The sequence below is a fragment of the Macaca mulatta genome, chromosome 20 (genome assembly GCF_049350105.2).
Source record: "Macaca mulatta isolate MMU2019108-1 chromosome 20, T2T-MMU8v2.0, whole genome shotgun sequence".
In the NCBI taxonomy this organism is placed as follows: Eukaryota; Metazoa; Chordata; class Mammalia; order Primates; family Cercopithecidae; genus Macaca; species Macaca mulatta.
This window is the reverse complement of record NC_133425.1, coordinates 23,740,236-23,762,015: the sequence shown is the minus strand read 5'-3', so window position 1 is coordinate 23,762,015 and position 21,780 is coordinate 23,740,236. Positions and strand designations below refer to the sequence as shown.

At 44.3% G+C, this 21,780-nt stretch overlaps 1 protein-coding gene and 2 long non-coding RNA genes across 12 annotated transcripts in view; 1 reads left to right on the top strand and 2 right to left on the bottom strand.

Annotated features, from left to right (window-relative positions):
• The window catches only part of PRKCB (protein kinase C beta), a 382,335-nt gene that overhangs the window by 2,599 nt on the left and 357,956 nt on the right, over window positions 1-21,780 (bottom strand). For 4 of the 10 annotated variants that reach the window (XM_077983614.1, XM_077983612.1, XM_077983613.1 and 1 more), the window contains exon 16: window positions 868-3,342. The exons of 5 other annotated variants lie outside the window; for them this stretch is intronic. In XM_077983614.1, coding sequence (XP_077839740.1) covers window positions 3,184-3,342 — 159 coding nt within the window. In that variant the 3' untranslated portion in view covers window positions 868-3,183. 10 annotated transcript variants of the gene reach the window in all.
• Window positions 7,965-16,219, top strand: LOC144338124 (uncharacterized). Its single transcript, XR_013411965.1, has 3 exons — window positions 7,965-8,074; window positions 12,124-12,313; window positions 15,538-16,219. It is a non-coding gene; the product is annotated as an uncharacterized LOC144338124 (long non-coding RNA).
• LOC144338132 (uncharacterized) lies at window positions 9,558-12,280 on the bottom strand. The gene is made up of 2 exons (XR_013411973.1): window positions 10,976-12,280; window positions 9,558-10,810 (listed from the first exon to the last, which is right to left on the bottom strand). It is a non-coding gene; the product is annotated as an uncharacterized LOC144338132 (long non-coding RNA).

Below are 21,780 nucleotides of genomic sequence, written 5' to 3'. Positions count from 1 at the left end.
GCCTCTATCCTTTTTGCCACTTATAATTACCCCCGAGCCAGAAACTTTACTCTGAGGCAAAACAATGGAATGTATTCCCATTGATCCTTAAGGTCTTCCAAATGGGCCACTGTCCCTTTTGAACCCCTGTATAAACTGAACTGTGTTAGGGCCCTTAAAGGTCTGAGAACTCCAGGACAGTGTGTGAGCTAAAAGGCAGGTATATTTGGAGCTAGAAGACACAAACCTGCCTTTTTTTTAGATCTCCCCTGGTCTCATCAACGCTATTTCGCTTTCCCTGCCTGTGGGCATCTTAGCAAAGATTACCTTCTGACCAGCCCCACCTTGGAAAGCCCTGTCCCCTTTGTTGTGCTGGTGATGGCTAATGCTTCAGATAACCACAAGGTCCAGACAGGACTTGCCTTTATGGACTTTGCCCTGTGGGCAGATCCCCAGAGAAAATACTCCTGGATTTTACCACAGAAGTTGGGAGAGAATGAGCTTCTCTGTTGAGATCATTTCTTTGAGGCTGATAGCATCTGAAGCCACGTGAGAACAGTAACACTCATCCAAGGAGGGTTATTAATTCTACTGACCTCCCGTTAATCCCCCAAGAAGGCCCTTGTGGCTATGGCCCTGTCCTCTCTTTAAAAAGCTCTGTTTCTCAGTTTCTTCTGCACTGGAAATGTGGATAGAAAAGGAAGTGGTAGAAATTCTGACTTTCCATGGAAAGTTTCTCTAAAAGAGACTTTGACTTGAGTCTCTATTTCTGCAAACTATTAAACTTTTGAAAAATAATGGCAAGAATTTGGAAAATGTTGAGTGCATTATATAAACACACTATCTTCCTTCCTTCCTTCCTTCCTTCCTTCCTTCTTTCCTTCCTTCTTTTGTTCTTTTTCTTCTTTCTTTCTCTCTCTCTCTTTCTCTTTCCATCCATCCTACATTGTTTTCTAAAGTTGTCTCAGATCATGTGTCAATGGCCTAGTGTTTCTCCATGGTTTTCATCTTCCTGAGAGCATGTTCAAGCAAAATGAGATCATGAGCCAACCACCAGATGAGAGACCTCAAATCTTGCCTGTTGGTGGGCCTGGCTCAGAGATGCCTGTTGCTTTGCTACAGAGCAGAAAGTGCCCTGCACCGAGGATCAGGACACCCAGGTTTTTATCGCAGTTGACTGACTTTGGGCAAGTTCCTTCCTCTTTCCAGATGCCAGTTTCTCAATGATAAAGTGAGGGGGCTTTGCTCCGATTTTCCTCCTTCTCTAATTGCCTAAACTTGCCAGCTAGAACTTCAAGTTTGCTTCACCTTAGGTCCTGATTGCCACCATAGTGGGGACAGCAGGGACGGTCCCCAAGCCTGAAGCAAGAAGAGGACAGAGAAGGATGAACTGCAGGAGACTTTGCCTAAGCAGAAATCCAAACCCCATTTTTCCTTAAAGATGAGACATCTTACTTCAAGGACATTTGTCAAGTTGTTAAAATTTCCCTGATGGTCTCTCAGAAGCCCTGGAACTTCTGGAAATCACTTGAACTGTGATAAGAATTCTCTTTAGAGCTGCCTGAGAATAGCAGGACACGGCAGGCGAGGAGGAGGAGTCACCTGCTGTCTTAATCCGTTCAGACAGGAGTGAAATTTCTCCCACCCAAGGGTTTCCTTGGGCTTTAGGGAGCTTGCAAAGCTGTTTGCTAGAAAGAATATTTAGTCCAAGTTGGGAGGAGTGGTGATTTTGATAAGAAAATCAAGAGCCCCATTCATGTTCCCAGCTGGTCTCTAAACTTGACTTTGGGCTCCAATATCCTCGTTGGCTCTGGCCAGGTCTTCCCACCCCACTACAGGCCACCAGCAGCCCCTGAATGGGCCACAGCCCCTGCCTCTCCGAGTGGTTGAACACTGGGGCCAAGATTAAAGCTCCACAGTTAGTTCCTTTCTCCTGAGTTCCCGCCTCAGTTCCCACTTTGTAGTTTAGGTCCACGTTTTTCAAAAAGATCAGCTTTCCTTGAAATAGTATTTCTTCTTCTTTTCTTTTTTTTTTTTTTTTTTTTATTGTATCTCGATGCTAGAAGAAAAATGGCACATAACAGAGATCCAGATACAAATGAACATTTCCACAAACATCTTGCAAAACAACATCAAAGTGAGGAATACAACCATCTTTGTTTCAAGAAACGGTGTTCTTTTTCAGAGCACTTAATTAGCTTTCTAAAGCCAGTAACAAATCTAGACAAATCCCATTCCCACAGGCCTGAGTCTGATAGGCTCCACAGCCGTCTTCTCGGTTAAATCAAAGCAGGTCGTCAATGTGGTTAATAACATTTGAACACATATTTTAAAGCATGTGTAACAATGTGAGTCACTTTTTTTCTTTTTTTTTTTTTTTTTGCATTTGAACATCAACAGAAACAAAACCCAAAGCAAATAAAGTTTGAAATGCAATGTAAAACCAGGGCCCTTTGGGGGCCTTGCTAGAGTGACTGTGTTGTTTCAGGGAGTGGTGCCAAATGCCCTTTTCAAGTAGTTTGGGGATGAGAGTGATCAAAGACATAAAGTAGCAGAAACTACAACACTGAGGTAGCACCCAAGCTGGTTGCCCTTTGACCCCTTGAAGTGCTTTTAGACTGAGACTGTCTAAAAGCACATTCTTGGAATTTTAGAACTTTGATAACTTTAACTTTGAGTTTAAAAAAATAACAAGTAACATTTTATTTTGAGCATGTTCTTTTCAAGGTCTGGTGCCTCCAGAACAGGTGAAATAGAGGGATTCCTCTTAGGCAAAGCAACTATACACTTGGATACAAGCCAAGCTCCAGGCCCGGAAGTAGAAGAGTACTGCTAACATCCAATTATCCACAGATTGGATGGTTTGGGGTGAATATGGCAGTGCAGAAAAAGAGGGAAAGAAAGCAGGCATTTTCTCTCCCCATTGGGTCTACTTAGCTGACATGCTGCGGAAAACAAATTGTAAGAGGACTTTGATAATGTGTTAATTATGCAGCTGCATTTTCCATAGGCCATCTGCATAATCCCATCTCATAGAGATGCTCCAAACTACCTGAGGACATTTGGATTCTGAAACACTGTCACTCTAGTCTCATCAGAAAATCAAACATGGATGCAACTTGGCAATGAAAAACATAAAAATGTCACCACAATAGCCGTTGAGCTTGAATGACAGAAATGAAGGACGGAGATCTACACATCTACTTAGCTCTTGACTTCGGGTTTTAAAAATTCAGAGTTAACAAAGGAAAATCCTTCGAATTCTGATTGGTCAATATTCCTGATGACTTCCTGGTCGGGAGGTGTTAGGACTGGTGGATGGCGGGTGAAAAATCGGTCGAAGTTTTCAGCATTTCGCCCACACTATGAGAGGGGAAGAAAAGAACTTGTGGTGGGTGGGGAAAAAAACAAAAACAAAAGCCAAAATAAAACAGAACCTAGCATAATTGGGTGTGCTTTTCTCCAATCCCTTCCCTTTCAGAAACTCAGAGAGGTTGTTTCAAATGATCAGAAATGAGAGCAACATAAAATGTAAAATTCTCATGACCTTTGGTGCATGACCTTGGGTTCCCGACCTTCAGTTTTTGTAGCTCATGAGCCGTTCCTGGTGTCCTTCTGGGCAGTCAGGAGATGGATGGCAAAGGCATGAGATGGTGGGGCCAGAGGCATGTGGCATGTCCCCCCAACCCACCCCGAGAAGTCAGCCAAGCTCATCTGTTGGAATACATGGGATCAAGGCACCTGAGATGTTTCAGGGGGTGCAAGATGCAAAGTAATGACCCATTTATACATCACCTGGGAGATCCCAGTATTTATAGCAGCAGACCCCTCAAAGTGCTGTCCTCCAGCTCTCAATCAGGAGCCGTGGATGTTTTCCAACTCAACAGAATACAATTTATAAACTCCAGCCAATGGAGGAAGATCCCAATGAAGATCTGGGTTTGATGCTTGCAACGCCTGGGTAACCACAAGGCTCCTGGTTAGCTGGAGCAGTCATTGACCATTAAGTGCAATGTGCCAGGAGGTAAATTCAGCCACTCCCTCTTCAATTAGGAAGGAGGAATGTGGGAGGAAATACAAACCATTGTTTGGTGAAGCAATCAGGTTCTAGAGAGAAAATAGTTGCCATTTCTCACCCATTCTGCTGGTCTTTCTATATTAAAAAGGCCCTTATCTGAGGCAGAGTTATAACACATATGTGCATATACATGTGTGTACATGTGTGCATGCATGCACGAGTGCTCACACCTGTACATGCTAATTCCCACCTAATGAGAAGGGGCAAACTACTAATTTGGGGTTCCTTGTTCTTTGCCAGCAAAACCCATTTGCACAAAAGCTCTATGCATTTCCAACACAGTATCTATAGGTGGTAACCACAACCTAATAGTATAATAGTAATAGTAGTAATAATAACCATGACTGTCGATATTTATGATGCATTTGCTATATGCCAGTGCAAAATGCTCTTTACTGGAAAGTTCTTTACTTGCATTACCTTATTTAATCTTCCCAATGGCCCTATGAAGTGGGTATTATCATCTCCATTTTATAGATGAGGGAACTGAGACCAGGGAGATTATGTAATTTGTTCAACGTCGTACAGTGAACCAATAGCAGAGCAAGATTAATCAGGTCCATCTGACATCAGAGCCCAAGTTTCTGGCTCCATTTTACAAGCAGAGTGGCCATGCACGGTGGCTCACACCTGTAATCCCAGCACTTTGGGAGGACAATGCGGGTGGATCACGAGGTCAGGAGATTGAGACCAGCCTGGCCAACATGGTGAAACCCCATCTCTACTAAAAATACAAAAATTAGCCAGGCATGGTGAAGGGTGCCTGTAGTCCCAGCTACTCAGGAGGCTGAAGCAGGAGAATCACTTGAACCGGGAGGCGGAGGTTGCAGTGGGCTGAGATCATGCCACTGTACTCCAGCCTGGGTGACAGAGCAAGACTCTCTCTCAAAATAAAAAATAAATAAATAAATAAATACAAGTATGGTGGCAGCCTGGTGGCTGATTGACTAATGGAGTTGGGAAGCGGCTGGCGGGAAGACAAGGATGGGGATGATGAAGTCTCTGGTTTGAATAACAGAGACTGTGGTTGTATGAACTGAGAGAAAGTGGGAAAACTGAGAAAGATGATTAATTCCATTTTGAACAATGACTTTGAGAGGCCAATGAGAGTCCCGGTGATGACCAGAAGTCAGAAGCACAGGTTCTGGGCTGGGCGTGGTGGTTCACACCTGTAATTCCAGCACTTTGGGAGGCCAAAGTGGGCAGATCACCTGAGACCAGCCTGACCAACGTGGCAAAACCCTGTCTTTAAAAAATTAGCTGGGCGTGGTGGTGCATGCCTGTAGTCCCAGCTACTCAGGAAACTGAGGTGAGAGAATTGCTTGAGCCCGCGAGGTGGAGGTTGCAGTGAGCAGAGATTGCACCACTGCACTCCAGCCTGGGCGGTGATGGAGACCTTGACTCAAAAAAGGAAAAAAAAAAAAAAAAAAGCACAGGAGGAGAGAGCTCTTGAAAAACCTTTTTTTTTTTCCCAGCACAGAATATGGGGAGTGGAAAGAGATAACAAAAGTAATAAAAACCAGAGAGCACTTTCAGTGAAACAGACATTTGCCAAGGGTTTTTGCATATATGACCTTTTTCATTCATGTAACAACTCTGTGAAATAGATGTTTTATTTCCATTTGCCCATGATAAAAATGCCCCTTAAAGTGTCTTAGGACAGCACGAGGAGAACCAGGAGAGAATATTATCAGCCAAGCTAAGGACTGAGAGGAATCCCAGGAGAAGGGCATTGGTATAACTAAAATATCTTTAAGAGGTCAAATAGGAGAGTTGCTGAAAAGGGATCATTGCAGTTGGCAACTGGGGCGATACTGATGAGAAGTGGAGGGCTGCCACTGAACTTCAGTTGCTGGAAGAGTGAAGGTACATTGAAAAAGTCAAGAGGTGCACGCTCTTCTTCAAAGCCTTATTGTTGAGGGAAGCAGAAGTATTTGCTGTGCATGCAAGGGACTGAGGTCTCCAAGAGCCTCTGCCTCCTGCTCACTTCTTATCTGAGTAAAAGTGAGTCTGGGGCTGGGCGTGGTGGCTCATGCCGGTAATCCCTGAACTTTGGGAGGCCAAAGCAGGTGGATCACCTGAGGTCAGGAGTTTGAGACCAGCCTGGCCAACATGGTGAAACCCTGTCTCTACTAAAAATACAAAAACAGCCAGGTGTGGTGTCAGGCACCTGTAATCCCAGCTACTCGGAAGGATGAAGCAGGAGAATCACTTGAACCCGGGAGATGGGGGTTGCAGTGAGCTGAGATGGCACCATTGCACTCCAGCCTGGGCAACAAAAGGGAAACTCTGTCTCAAAGAAAGAAAAAAAAGTGAGTCTGTAGACTGAATTCAAACCTCAGCACTATGCTGCCTACTATCTGTGCAATTCTGGGCAAATTCCTTAAAGTCTCAGTTTCCTCTTTTGTAAAAGGGGAGCAATTTTAATTCCTATCACATTGGGGTTGTGATATGAGGATAAAATGAGAGAATGCAAGCAACAGGTACTGCGTATGTGATCAACGCATCATGGCTCCAAGTATTATTTAGTTTCCATTTTCTACTCCAAATCCCTACAGACAGATAGCATATGTTTCCTATAATAGGGCATTTTCATGGTGTTTAAGTTTTAAATACTAAGGAAACAGTCTTGAATTTTTAAAAGACTCCTGTCAGACTTAAGGAAACCTATTTGTCATTCCAAACTAAATTGCTTCTGCTGCTTTTGTTATCTTGGCTTCAGGTCTCAGAAAATGAGAACTCTCTGACACAGTAGCAAGACCTGGGGTCTGTTCTGCTGGCCAGTGGAGGGAAACTCCCACAGAAGGATGACCCCTCAGGGTAAACTCAGAGTGGTTAGGATTGTTGTCCAGATTCATTCGTTTGTTTATTCATTTTCTCATTCAGACGGATGTATTGAGTACTCACTATGTGCCAGGCTCTGTGCTAGTAGAAAATGATACAAAAGCCATGCTTCATGGAACTTACATTTTACTGGGGAAGAGAAGCAACAAACAAACGAGACCGTAACTATAAATGTGTATATTTTAGTGCCAGAGAGAGATAAGTGATGTTAAGAAAAATAAAGCCAAGGCAAGGCGGGTTGACTCACACCTGTAATCCCAGCACTTTGGGAGGCCGAGGCTGGTGGATCACTTGAGCTTAGGAGTTCATGGCCAGCCTGGGCAACATGGTGAAACCCCGTCTCTACCAAACATACAAATATTAGCTGGGTGTCGTGGTGCACACCTGTGGTCCCGGCTACTCAGGTGGGCTGCGGTGCGGGGATCACTCGAGCCCAGGAGGCAGAGGTTGCAGTGAGCAGAGATCAAGCCACTGCACTACAAACTGGGTGACAGAGTGAGACTCTGTCCCCCCCCCCAAAAAAAAAAGTAAAGAAAAAAAAAGAAAGGCCAGGGGATGGAGTAAGAGTGATGCCATTTTCAGCTTGGAGGAAATGACCTTTGAGCAAGACCTTAGTGGAGTGAGAGAGGGTGCCCTTTGGATGTCAGGAGGAAAGGCATTCTAGGCAGAGGGAGCTGCAAGTGCAAAGGGCCCGACAGAGCTCACCTGGCATAGTCACCAAGCAGCAATGAGGTCAGTATGGCCAGAGCAGAGTGACCAAGGGGTCACAGAGTGGACCACGAGCCAGAGCAGTGTCCTTGATGTCCTTGATGGACAGTGGATTTTCATCTCAGCTCAATGGGAAACTGCTGGAGAATGTAGAGCCCTGAATGATATGATGACGTATGTTTTGTTTTGATAGTATTTCATTGTTTTAGAGACATGGTCTTGCTCTGTTGCCCACGCTTGAGTCAGAGGCATGATCACAGCTCACTGCAGCCTCAAACTCCCGGGCTCAAGCGATCCTCCCACTTTCACCTCATGAGTAGCTAGGACTACAGATGTACATCACCACGCAGGACTAATTTTTTTTTTTTTTTTGTAGACACGGGGGTGTCGGGGGGTCTCGCTCTGTTGCCCAGGCTGGTCTCGAACTCCTATCCTCAAGTGATCCTCCCACCTCAGCCTCCCAAAGTGCTGGAATTCCAGGTGTGTGCCACCAAGCCTGGCCCTGACTTACATTTAAACAGGATCACTGGTATGGTATACAAGGATAGATTAAATGAGCTGGGGACAATAATGGAAACAGTGCAACCAGTGAGGAAGTGGTTACGATAATCCAGGTAAGAATGACGGGGGCTTGAAGGAAGGTGATTGGTAGGGGGATGGAAAGATGCATTCAGATGTGGGGTATGTTCTGAATTCAGAGTTGACAAGATTTGCTGATGGATGGGGTGTCGGGTATGAGAGGAAGAGAGGCATTGTTGGTGACACTGACATTTTTGGCCTGAGCTATTTAGTGAGAGAGGAACATGAGGAGTAGAGCCTACTTGAGGGGGGAAATTTAGTACTTGCTTTCCTTTATGATAAGTTCAAAATTCCAGCAGACAAGTCAAGGAGTCCCCTCAGCTGTGGGGATTGCAGAGGTTCGGGGAGCTAGACTGGTGGCCATGGCATCAGGGAGAGACTGCCGCAGTCATCCACAGGAGAGGAATGGTGGCTAGGACTGTAGAAAAGGGAGGTGGAGCAGACAATAAAGAGGTGCTGGTGGCAGGGACTGCTGGTATGGCATCCTGGTGTGGCTATAAGGCAGACCTGTGCGTGTTTTTCTTGGCCTGGGTGTTGGAACCCAAGCCAGCCGGTGTAGGAAGCACATTAGCTGAGACACGGAGCATCTTCAGGGACCATTTTTCTTTAAAAACCATCCATTTCCCATCCACGCCAGAAGGCTGTTGCTTCGCCTGGGCCTCCCCAGAGGCTGTGATGGGAGACAGTGAAACAGCTTCTGGCAGCTCCACAATCTCCCTCTCCCTCTCCCCCTCCCTCCTGTCTCAGAGAACAATGAAATCTTTAAGTGAGATAGCACAGAGGAGACGCAAGAACAGGGGTTAACCAAGGGGGTGCGACACAGAGGGAGCATGATTTCCCTGCTAATCAGCGGCTTACCGGGCTGGCAGATCACAGCCTCCCTGTTAAGCGTTTCTGTGTTTTTCAAATGGAGCTGTCACTGACCATTAGCTTCAAGAGCGCTCCCTAAATGGAGACGTCAGCCCTTGGGAGACACAGCCCAGATCAGCTTCCTGCCTGCTGTGTCCTTGAAGTATGGGCAGCTCAGTGGCTGGGATCTAATTAAAAACGCACCATGGATTGCACCTGCCTCTCTAGCTTGTCTTGGGTGAACACTTCAGCCTCACTCAGTTTACAAGAAAAAAATAAGAAAAGAAAATCCGACCCCCTTGTCATCAGGGTACATCAATGGGGCTCCTGGAACAGGAATGGGGGCCAGAAACCAACAAGTGGTTTTTTAAACCACAAGCACCTTTTTCAGGATTAAGGAGAGGGGTAAGAAGGTTGATTTGTTGAATTACGCTCCTGAATTTAAGAATCCAGACAGTTTGAAAAGCTTATCTGTGACCTGTTACACTTAAGCTCTTTTTCGTTTTCTCTTCTCTTTTAATTTGTTTCATTGAGTTAATAACAGAGTCTTGCTGTTGAATGTGGAGTTGGCTTGGTCACCACTGCCACAGGGATCTCTTTTTTGTTTTGTTTTGTTTTGTTTTGTTTTTTGAGACAAGGTCTTGCTCTCTTGCCCAGATTGGGGTGCAGTGGCATGATCATAGCTCACTGCCACCTTGAATTCCTGGGCTCAAGGGATCCTCTTGCCTTGGCCTTGTGAGTAGCTTGGGACCACAGCTGCACACCACCATGCCCAGCTAAAGGGATCTTTTAAAGATGCTGACTGGGTTATGCCATTTCCCTGCTCTTATCTGCAATAGCTCCCCATTGCCCAAAGCCCACACTCCTTAGCATGGCTTAAGGGGCCATTTAGGACCTGTTCCTGGACACTTGGTCAACAGCTCCTTCCCTGCCCATGTCCCCAACGCCCTGAGACACCTCCAGCCATACTGAAATATTTCCAGTTCCTGGAACACTCATGAACTCTTGGAGGTGACTCCAAGCCCTTGCACAAGCTGTCTCCTCTGCCAGGAGCACTTGCTCCCACTCCTTCCCCATCCATCCAGCTATCTCCTGTGCATCATTTCTGTCTCCAGAGCAGTGTCACTTCCTCCACGAGTTTTTTCCTGACCTCTCCTCTATACTCCCGGATTTATCCCATCAAGATATAGGGCGTTCATCAAAGAATCATTAGAGAAAACAAATGGGAATCTACTATGGACCAATAGGGAAAACAGTTAAATAAATAATGATACATCTATTTGATGTATTACCATGCAAAACACTCTTAAAAATTAAAAGAAGATGTAGAAGAATATGAAATGACATAGTTATATAATTACTAACAGTGTGTACAATATCTTTCCATTCTATAAATTATATACACAAATGTATATGTAATATCTGTACACATTTTATACACAGGCTTATGGAGATTAGAAGAATTACAGATGGTTTTCATCTTTTTCCTTTTCCCCTTTATGCTTGATTATATTTTTAAAAATTTACATAACAATCAGGTATTATTATTATTTTGTAATAAGAAAAGAGGCTGTGAAAGCTATTTTAAATGAGAGCAATTATCATGGAAGAAATTGAAAAATAGAAATAAAGAGAATGGGAGTATTTGGGTAAACTGTTAAGGTTAGCCTGACGCTACTTCAACATGCTTCATCTTAGTAAAACACTCTAAGGCAGCAGGAGGATCGAGTGAGGCTAGGACTGTGAGACCAGCCTGGGCAACATAGCAAGACCCTGTCTCTACAAAAAATTTAAAACTTCTCAGGGCGTGACGGCACATGCCTGTAGTCCCAGCTACTTGGAAGGCTGAAGTCGGAGGATCGCTTGAGCCCAGGAGGTTTAGACTGCAGCAAGCTATGATCGTGCCTCTGCACTCCAGCCTGGGTGACAGAGTGAGACCCTGTCTCAAAACAAAATGAAACAAAAAAACCTCCAAAACAAGGGGCTGCTTTGATGTCTATTTTGATGCTAAGGGACAATGAGGAAGGCTAATATTCGGGTCTTGTAGATCCTCTGCCTAGCAGCATGCCGGACGCTGGCGATATGTAAGAGGGTACCTGTTCTTGTTCCCATTGAGCTTAAGGTCTAGCAGAGGACACAGATGCACACACAGGCCACTGCATGGGACCATGGGACAGGTGCTGCCATTGAGCACAGAGGAAAGGAACCCAAGAAGGGCCAGGAACACTGTGTGGCCCTCCATCAAGACACCAGGGCACCTTCAGGATAACAAGATCAGAAGGTCACAATGAAAAGACATCCACGTTACATAGCCTAGGCAAAAAGACAAACGCATCTTTCTTTTTTAACATGTGCACATCCAGTGAAACGCAGGGTCGTTTCTCTGCCTTCCAGTTTCCCACAGCCGAACACAGGAGGGACCCACCCAGGAAGAATCAGATGCACAAAGCTGCCTACACATTTGATCATTTAAAAAAGTCGTTTGTGGTCTGGGCTTTGGCAGAAAAAAAGAGAGACTGGAGTCTTCTTTTTCTACTGATAACGAAGGTCCCTTACAATCAGGGATCTTTTACCTCTTATGTTTATTTAGGGAGGAAGTCAGTAGGAGAGGGGTCTTTTGTGTTTCATACTAAGTCTGTTTCGTTTTGCTCTTGCTTTTCTTTTCATTAAAAAAATAATATCCAGTGTTTTGATTTCCTCCAGATCTCAGTTTAAATGGCACCTTGTCAGAGAAGCTGTTCCAGATCACCTTCAAATAAAGTGGATCCTCATTGTTCCCTCCTGTTATTCTGTATCAAGATATCCTGTTCATTTCTTTCACAGAAATAAAATCTAGTATATCTCAATCTATAATTATTAATATATGTTCATTCTCTGTTTATTGTCTGTGTTCTCATCTAGACTGTAAGCTACACGAGAGCAAAGTCACATCTGTTTTATTCACCACTGCGTTTCTAAGACCCAGGCACAAAAAATTATCAAATGGACAAATAATAGTGTATGTTAAGCACTAACTACGAGCCAGATATTGTGTTAAGTGTTTTGCAAGCATTATCTCCTTTAATCCCCCCAAAAGCTCTATGAAGTGCTTACTGTGCAGTGAGAAAATGGGTTTAGAGAGTTTAAGTATCTGACCATGATTTGATCCTAGATTTGACCAGAGATCCCGACTCTCCTATCATTCTCCTACATTTATCGCAGAAACAAACAAGCTATTAAAAAGCACCAAGAGGCGAGGCATGGTGGCTCATGCCTATAATACCAGCACTTTGGGAGGCCCATGTGGGAGGATCACGAGAGGTCAGGAGTTTGAGACCAGCCTGGGCAACATAGCAAGAACTTGTCTCTACAAAGAATTTTTTAAAAATTGGCCAGGCATGGTGGTGCATGCCTATAGTCCCAGCTGTTCAAGAGGCTGAGGCAGGGGGAACCCCTTGAACCCAGGAGTTAGAGGCTGCAGTGAGCTATTACTGTTCCACTTCACTCCAGGCTGGGTGACAGAATGAGACCCTGTCTCAAAAAAAAAAACCCAAAAAACAAAAAACAAAACAAAACAAAAAACAGTAATTGTAATAATTTTTCTTTTCTTTTTTTTTTTTGAGATGAAGTCTCACTTTGTCACCCAGGCTGGTATGCAGTGGCGCCATCTCGGCTCACTGCAACCTCCACCTTCCGGGTTCAAGTGATTCTCCTGCCTCAGCCTCCCATGTAGCTGGGACTACAGGCGCCCATCACCACGCCCAGCTAATTTTTGTATTTTTTTTTTTTTTTTTTTTTGAGACGGAGTCTCGCTCTGTGGCCCAGGCTGGAGTGCAGTGGCCGGATCTCAGCTCACTGCAAGCTCCGCCTCCCGGGTTCACGCCATTCTCCTGCCTCAGCCTCCCGAGTAGCTGGGACTACAGGCGCCCGCCACCTCGCCTGGCTAGTTTTTTTTTGTATTTTGTAGTAGAGACGGGGTTTCACCGTGTTAGCCAGGCTGGTCTCGATCTCCTGACCTCGTGATCCGCCCGTCTCGGCCTCCCAAAGTGCTGGGATTACAGGCTTGAGCCACCGCGCCCGGCCTAATTTTTGTATTTTTAGTAGAGATGGGGTTTCACTATGTTGGCCAGGCTGGTCTTGAACTCCTGACCTCGTGATCCGCCCACCTTGGCCTCCCAAAGTGCTAGGATTACAGGCATAAGCCTCTGCGACTGGCCATAAAAAAATTTAAAACACACAAAAGAGTCCTTCTTAATCCTTCCACCCCAAATCTCTGTATTATGTTAACATCTTGGTCTGTATCCTAGATGGCTGATGAATAGATGAATGGATGTTTTTTAGTTTTTAGACAAAGGTAGAAACATGACTCTGTTCTTTTGCTTGCTTTTTAAGAGAAACTAGATGAAATACACTCTAAACATCTTCCCATGTCAACAGAGTATCTTTTTTTTCTTATCTATTCTTCACCATTCATCCTAAACCCACATTGCTGGCTTCAAGTAAACTCACCCTCAAATAGTAATTATCCCTTCTATTTGCCTATCTTTTTATAGCTTTGATTCCCACAAGGCTGTGAGATAGGCAGGAAAAGGATTATCTCTACTTAACAGATAATTTTAAGAGTTAACAGTTTGTTCCGGGTCATATGGAGTCAAGTCGGAGAGCCAAGATCCAGAGCCCATCTGTTCAATTCCAAAGCCCACAGGCTTTCCATTACATACCATTGCCTCATACTATGTATCTGATTGTGTGGCATGGACTTAAAAGTTAAGCTGACCTGGGCACCAATCCTGGCTCCAACAATTCACAGCTATACAACCTTCAAGCAAGTTAGCTAAGTCCCCTAAGCTCAAGTTTCTTGTAGGATGGGGTGAGAATGACTTGATAAAATTCACATCAAATACTTAACATGGTAGCTGGTGGCTGCTGCTGAGGGCTGACTGACCTATTCCTGTCCAGTGAGTAAGTCTGATAGGGCTGTGCTCTGGCTTGAAAGAGGTCCTGTAAGCTCTGCCAAACCCCAAATTCTTACCCATATTCCCATCCCAATTACAAGCAGAATGAGGACCTGCCAGTGCTACTTAAGACATAGAACAGAAACCTTCCCACTTAGCCTGGTGCATCATGACAGGAAGCTACAAGACAAAGCCAGGCCCTGGGGCTCCCAGTTAGAGGAAGTGAAAAAAAGACATGTACCCTGGGGAGCAAAAGGGATGTGTTTCCAGTCCCACCCAAGCCTCACTTCCTTAGAAAGACATTTCAAGTACATTCACACACCATCTCTGCGCTGTTTTCCATATGCCATTTGGTGGGGGGGGCGGGGGGCATTTGGCGGTTAGTTTTAAGAAACTGTACTTGTAACAAAACAAAAAGTAAGCTTTCTCTTTTCCTTTCTGGGTCATGAGCAGGTCTCAACCTTCCAAATTCAATTGTCACTGGAAGTCTTCGTGGAGTTGGAATTTCTATCGCGAGTGGCTGTGAAGGCAGGAAGAACATCAGCAAATGTGGTGATATGGTTTGAATGTGTCTCCCAAAGTTCATGTGTTGGAAACTTAATCCCCAAGGCAACAGTGTTGAGAGGTGGGAACTTTTGGAGGTGATTGGATTAATGTTATTACTGTGGGAGTGAATTTATTTAAAAATTAAGTTACCCTCTCTCATGTACTCTCTTGCTGTGTGATGCTTTCTATCAGGTTACTATGCAGCAAGAAGGTCCTCCCCAGATACAGCCCCTGATCTTGGACTTCCCACCATCCAGAACCATTAGCCAAATACATTTCTTTTCATTACAAGTTATCTACTTTTTTTTTTTTAGACAGGGTCTCTCTGTCACTCGGGCAGGAGGATTGCTTGAGCCTGGGAGGTCGTGTCTGCAGTAAGCTGTGATCACAACAATGCAGCCTCGACCTCCCAGGCTCAAGCAATCCTGCCTTAGTCACCCAAGTAGCTGGGACTACAGGCATGTGCCACCACACCTGGTTAATTTTTGTAGTATTTTTGTGTGTAGAGACAGAGTTTTGCCATGTTCCCCAAGCTGGTCTCAAACTCCTGGGCTCAAGTGATCTACCCACATTAGCCTCCCAAAGTACTGGGATTACAGGCATGAGCCACTGCATCTGGCCCCAGTTTCAGGTATTCTTATAGCAGCACAAAACAGACTAAGATAGACACACAATGTCATAAAAATGAAGAAGAGGGGCTTAAAAAGGAGGAGTTACTCTGCATTTATCCTATAGATAAACTCACTTATGTAGGAAACTAGGAAGCTATTCAAAGGGTGATGTAGAGATAGATGTGCAGATAAGAAACAATCTCCAAGATAGAGGGGAATAAAGCAAGATACAGAAATTGTATACAGCATGCTAACATCCTTGTGTGTGATGTAGACTATTTCTGGGCCTGAATACATCTTCTCTAGAAGGTCACACAAGAACCTGGTTGCAGTGGGTGTCTCTAGGAAGGAGAATCAAGAAGCCTAGCTAGGAGCCATGGGTGAGGGGATTCTTAATTTCACTTTGTAGCTTTTAATGCTGCTTGAATATTTTATTTTTTCACATTTTTTTAAAGGGGAAAGGATTAGAGCACCTAATAATATGGTGAGGTCAAGAAAGATGAGACAAGCTTGTGAAAGGAGGCAGTTTTCAGGTCACTGAAGACTCAATGGGAAAAATATCAATAGGATGGTGGGAGCAGAAGCCAGATTGCACCAAACTGAGGAAAGAATAAATTGTCAACAAGTGGAAACAGCAGGAACTGGCAACTCTTTCAAAAGCATATTTGTATGTGAAGTAAGGTAGGGTAGTAGTCCTAGCAGTAGTAAGAGTAGTAGTAAGGAGGATTCCCAGGTTTGAAGTAGGGGATTTTTAACATGAAAAAGACATAGCAGGTTTATGCACAAAGGAGACGGTCAGGATAGAGTCAGAACGGACAGCTGCTGTTTTTGCCCAGCCATCAGGCATTCATTGTCTTTTCTTCTAGTGACAGTGGCTTTATTTTTCTTAAAGGAGATATTCCTTCTCTTCTTTCAAAATGTCTGATTTAGATAGGACATTCCTTCTCTTTTTTCAAAATGTCTGGATTAGATCCAGTTCCCTGGCTAAGAGGGGCAGATGACCCAGGCCCAACCAATCAGCATATTCCATCCCCCCCGTGCAGTAAGCGATTCCCCTAGAGATGGGCGTATGACCCAATGTCTTCCAAAAAGATTGAGTCCTAGGCTGCTGGGATTTTATAAAAAGGAAGCCCTTTTTTTAAGGTAGAAGTTGCAGAGATAATGGGACATAAGTTGGGAGTTGCTATGTGCCCAAGAAAGCCTTCTGAGAATGAAGAATGAAGTCAACACAGTGGGGAAAGTAATCCTAAGTGATACAGAGAAATGTTTCCCTGCTGGCATTGTTTGGGACCATGATCCATCTACATCTGAATACTAACTATCATTATTTTTTGCTTAAAAGTCAATTTAAATCAGGCTCCTATTTGAAACCACAGGAACATAGAGAAGTTGTAGACACAGACTAAACAGGGGAGATAAGCAGGAAGGATCGAGAGGGTGGAGTCCAGAGCAGGAGTGAGGGTAAGTCTCACATGAGTTGGGGGAGGGAACACATATTTGCTAAGACAGAGATGGAAGCCGGACAAGGAGGTCAGGATGACTATGGAGGTGCTGGCAGGTGGTAAGAAGCTGACGGCTACCAACTTGTGGCACCCATGGGCCTCAATCTTCCTCATGATTTAGGGCAGGGATCCTCAATCCCTGGACCATGGACCAGTATCAAAATAACAATAATAATAAAGTCTTGTATCCATTAAGTGGAGCACCAGATTATTTTGCCATGGTTCTGTTATAATCCCTGTGTAAGTCACTCGGCCAAATCTCTAGGCCTCTGCCCATCTACAGAATGGAGCAGTTAAATTCCACTTCTAAGGTCATCGTTCAATTATTGACTTCAATTATATGATATTTCAGTAGTTATTCCCAGACAGAAGCTACCAGTTTCATGCCCTCCCCCAGTCAGTGGCCTTCCCATCTACCATTTCAATTCAAACCGTTGGCTTTTCTGCCAGGGGATATCTCAAAGTCATGTATCTGGTAGGTTCTATGGTTGACTTGCCCCGACAAAGTTCATGTGTTAGAAAATGAATCTCCAATGCAACAGTGTTGAGAGGTGGCACCTCATGAGGACTTAACACTGTTATCTTGGGGGTGGGTTCCAGATAAAAGGGATGAGTTTGGCTCCCTATCTTTCCCCTGCATGTGCACACACACGTATGCATATGCATATATATGCACATACATGCACACACACACACGCATGCATGCTCTCTCTTGCCCTTCACCTTCTGCCATGGGATGACACAGCAAGAAGTCTCTCACCAGATGCAAGCCCCTCACCCTTGGACTTCCCAGCCTCCAGAACTGTAAGAAATAAATTTCTTTTCTTTATAAATTATCTAGTCTGTGGTATTCAGTTATGGCAACACAACATGGACTAAGACAACAACTGATTTATGAACTTCACTTGGCTCAGGAACCTGCCGATTCCAACCACTAAAGGGGGCCTGGTTTGATCTGAAGTTTAAATGGGTTCTTCATGGGTTTGTAGATAGGTAGGGAGAGATAAACAGACTCCAAGCTATGTGTCCTAAATGGCTCTTGGCTATTTGTTTGTCAGCATATAAATGTAGGTTGATGTTTTTATTAAGATCTCTGCAAACTCCACACACTGGATACCCCAAAAGAACAAGGAGAACTGAGCAGGGAAACCTCTACTCCTTAATGAGCCTGTCTCGACTGCCTCATTTCAATGCTGCCATGCCCTTCTTTCAGAGGTTAGTCAATGTATGCTGTCTTTGTCAGCTTCAAAATCAAAGCCTTAAGGAACAAATAAGATTCGCATCTTTTAAAATCCTGCCAACAAATTATAAAAGGTGTGAATATTCTACTTATTTGTTGCAATATTTTAAGATAAATTTAAATCATTTGAATTGTAAGAATACTCAGTCTTTTTCTATTATGTAATAGACACCATTCGATGGTGTTATCATGACTCTCTCCTGTTAGCACAACCACGAACCTTACCAGGGGCTCCAAGTGCTTCTAATAATCTTTACAAGGGTCTTGGGACAGTGTACAGTCCAGGGATCAAGTCCTGGCTCCTCCACTTTCTGGTAGCTGGATCTTGGATGAATGCCTTAACTTTTCCAAGCTCTAGTTCCTCATCTGTAATGTGGTGATAACCTTACCTTAGAGGGTTGAGAGAATTAAATAAGGCAATGCATGGAAGGCAGTTAAAACAGTGCCTGATGCAGACAAAAACTCAATATATTTTCTAATATATTTGAACAGTAAAGATTTTATGAGAATTATTTTAAATCACAATTTTCAAAAAGGAATTGTTCTCTTGAGTATTTGATACCTTGGGGGAGTTAGGTTCTGTGCTTAAATAAATCATATTGAGTAAGCCTTAGATCCTTTTCTTAAGCCTTGAATTTGGAGTTTTAACAGCAAACATACAAAGGTTACACTTTCTGGATTCAATTCAGAAATGTCAGCACATCAAACACACACATTCAGACACACACACACAGAAGCACTTACTCATACAGTGTAAAGGGCAATTGGGTTTGGAAGAGAATGTCACATGAACAGAATCGCAGCTCATTAAAGCAGTACTTGAAGCTTTTGACCTCAGCTACATAAACAACGTTTTCAGATGACAGAATTGCCGAGAAACCAAGTCCTGTGAGTATGATTTAGTTTCTGAAGCAGTTCAGCATTTAGACTCTCAGAGGATACGGGCAATGGGATGTGACCAGTTAACCCATGTAGTATTTTGGAAATGATACTAACAGAGCATAGGACAAGGATCTTTGCAAGCTATAAAAGCTTGCTAGGTTTTCAGTCTTTCCTAATGTGCAGATGCCTCAAAATTATGAGTTTTAAGTAAAGGGCAGATAAGAATTGGTAACAAGAGCAGAAATGATTGGAATCAGTCTGTCACACAAGTGGGTTTGGAGTTGGCGAGGCCTGACACAGGCTAGAATGGAAGGAAGGAGGGAATGAGCATTCTAGAGATGTCTAGACAGGACTGGATGGTTGCTCCAATGTAAGGAGCAGAGGAAAGGGGCTCTTAATGTCTACTTCTCGTCAAGTTGTACTCCTCGAGCCCTGCCCAGAGAGCATTGACGATCAGATGCGCCATATTTTAGAACACTTGACAATCTGGTTGACCATATTTTAGAACAATTGATGATCTGATTGATAATATTTTAAAAGACTACTAGAGCCATGTTTACTACTGGGAAGATCCTTGTACACACACTCTAGCACTTAAGACTCCACAGGTGCCAGGCACAGTGACTCACGCCTGTAACCCCCAGCACTTTCAGAGGCAGAGGTGGGAGGATCACTTGAGGCCAGGAGTTTGAGACCAGCGTGGGCAATTAATTAAAAACAATGAAAACACAAATAAATAAAAAGCAGAAAAGACTCCAAGGTCTCTAATGAAGCCTACTTAGCTTTCTCTTCCTCTTCATCTCACTGCTTCTATGCTCTTCCTCTTCATCTCACTGCTTCTATGTCTTTGGAGGCAGCTGAATCCTTGTGCCCTGGGCTCATCCCCCTACCCAATTTTCACAGTAAGTCTTACATTAGGTGTTATGGAGCCTTTCAGAGGAAGAGTGACAGGACTTCATTAAGCCAATTCGTGACAACACATGAATGCCATCAAACTCCCCATTAGGCATTTCAATTTGAACATATTACCTAGCATATCTTGTCCTGTGACGTTATAGCTCCATGTACTACTACTTCTGCAATAAAATATGCTCATCCATGCCAAAGACTCAATGCACGTTTTGCTACAACTCAGCAAAATTCTGAGCTGGATCACCCAGACACAGAGGAACTCCCTGGGTACAGCCCTCAGCCACTGCACCCTTTGCATCGACAGGAGGAAGTCCAACCAAGTGCACAACCATGTCCTCCTGCTCTGTGCCCTGCAAGCCAGCGCTCTGTATCACAGAAGCTTTCCTGACAGTCTATTTCATTCATTCATCCTATTGCTACCAGGACCAAACTCTTGGCTACCATGTTTTACACTTGAGGAGCAATCCTGTGGGCAGTCTGCAGGGACTCATGTTCATTGGTGCCTTCATGTCCCCATGAGACAATGACTGAGTGCCTACAAGATGCCAGGAACTGGGGAGGACCTGAAGATGCCAGCTTGGGGGTTCTCAAATAGCTCCAACCTGCCCAAGTTCCTATCACCTTTTGCCTGGATTATGGCAAGAGTCTTAGCCAGTCTCCCTGATGTCACCCTTGTCCCTACAGCACTCAGAGCGATCCTTCAAAAACCCAAAGTCAGAACATGTTATTTCTTGGTTCATGAGTTGGAGTAAAAGCCAAAGATCCTTCAGTGGCCTGTGCTTTCCTTTGGCCTCTCTGATCTCACCTCCTTTTCCTTTCTCCCTCAACCCCTCAGCTCAGCCACCTGGAATCCTTGCTTCCCCTTGACCATGCCAGGCAAGCTCCTGCTTCAGGGCCTTTGCATCTGCTACTACCACCCAAATCACTCTCCCTTCTCACCCAGATATACACATGACTCCCACCTCTCTCATCTTCTTCCTGTATTTGCTGAAATGTCATTTTCTCCACCTACTCTATTATATGGACATCTCCCTGACCTGGCTCTTCCAATCTCCATCCCTACTTCAGCTTCCTGCATAATGTTTATCAACTTCTGACACATTGTATATTTCACTTGTTTCTATGTTTATTATTTTGCCCACTCTCCCCAGAATATAAGCTCCATGAGGGCAGGGATGTTAATTATTTTTAGTGCTATGTTCCCATCACCTAGAACAGTACCTAACCTCATCACCCACTGAATGGATGACTCGATATCTGACCACATTCCCATTAGAGGACAGAACCAGCACACGCTTCTTCCCAAGCCACTGCTCCATCATGCGCTCAGCGACAGTCGGCCCTTTAGTACCCAAACCACCAGCTTCCTCCCACCACATGCTGACTAGCAACAGCCTGCTGTGTGCCCTGAACAATAACTTCACTAGAACATTCTATACTTAACTGTATATACCCCTTCACTATAGTCCTGACTACACAGGATCTACCTACTGCACTGCTACAACATGTTCTGCCAGTCAACTCACAGGCCTGCTGCACCCTGCAGCACTGAGTTCTAGTCCCTGCTACATAAAGGTGGAGTCCCTGGTCCCACAGCATCCTATCCCCCGGGAGCTTGTGAGAAATGCAGAATCTCAAACCCCACCGCAGACTGGCTGAGTAAGAATTTTAACCAGATACCCAGGTGACTCGTGTGTGCACATTAAAGTTTAAGACGCTCTGCTAGGCTACATCATGGCATCTGTAATACTGGATTGGACTGTGCAAGGTTAGACTGCAGGAAGCTGCAGACCTGTCCACCCAAAGTCCTATGATTCAATGCACTGCCTCTTCAGATCCTTCGCCAGCACACTCTCCCAACACACACTGCAAAGCCACATGATGCCATGACAGTTTGCAAAATCAGCAACCAAATTATAGCCCTTTATAAATAGGGTAGTCACTTACACAACAACCAATTTATTTGCGATACCCTGCCGTACATAAAAAAAACCATGCACTCTAATATATATCCCTAAAGACTCCTTTATGTTCCACAGCACAGTGTATTACGGCATCTTGTTTTATGGCTATTCACTCATTGAGTAAGAATTCTTGAGCACCTATAATGTGCTAA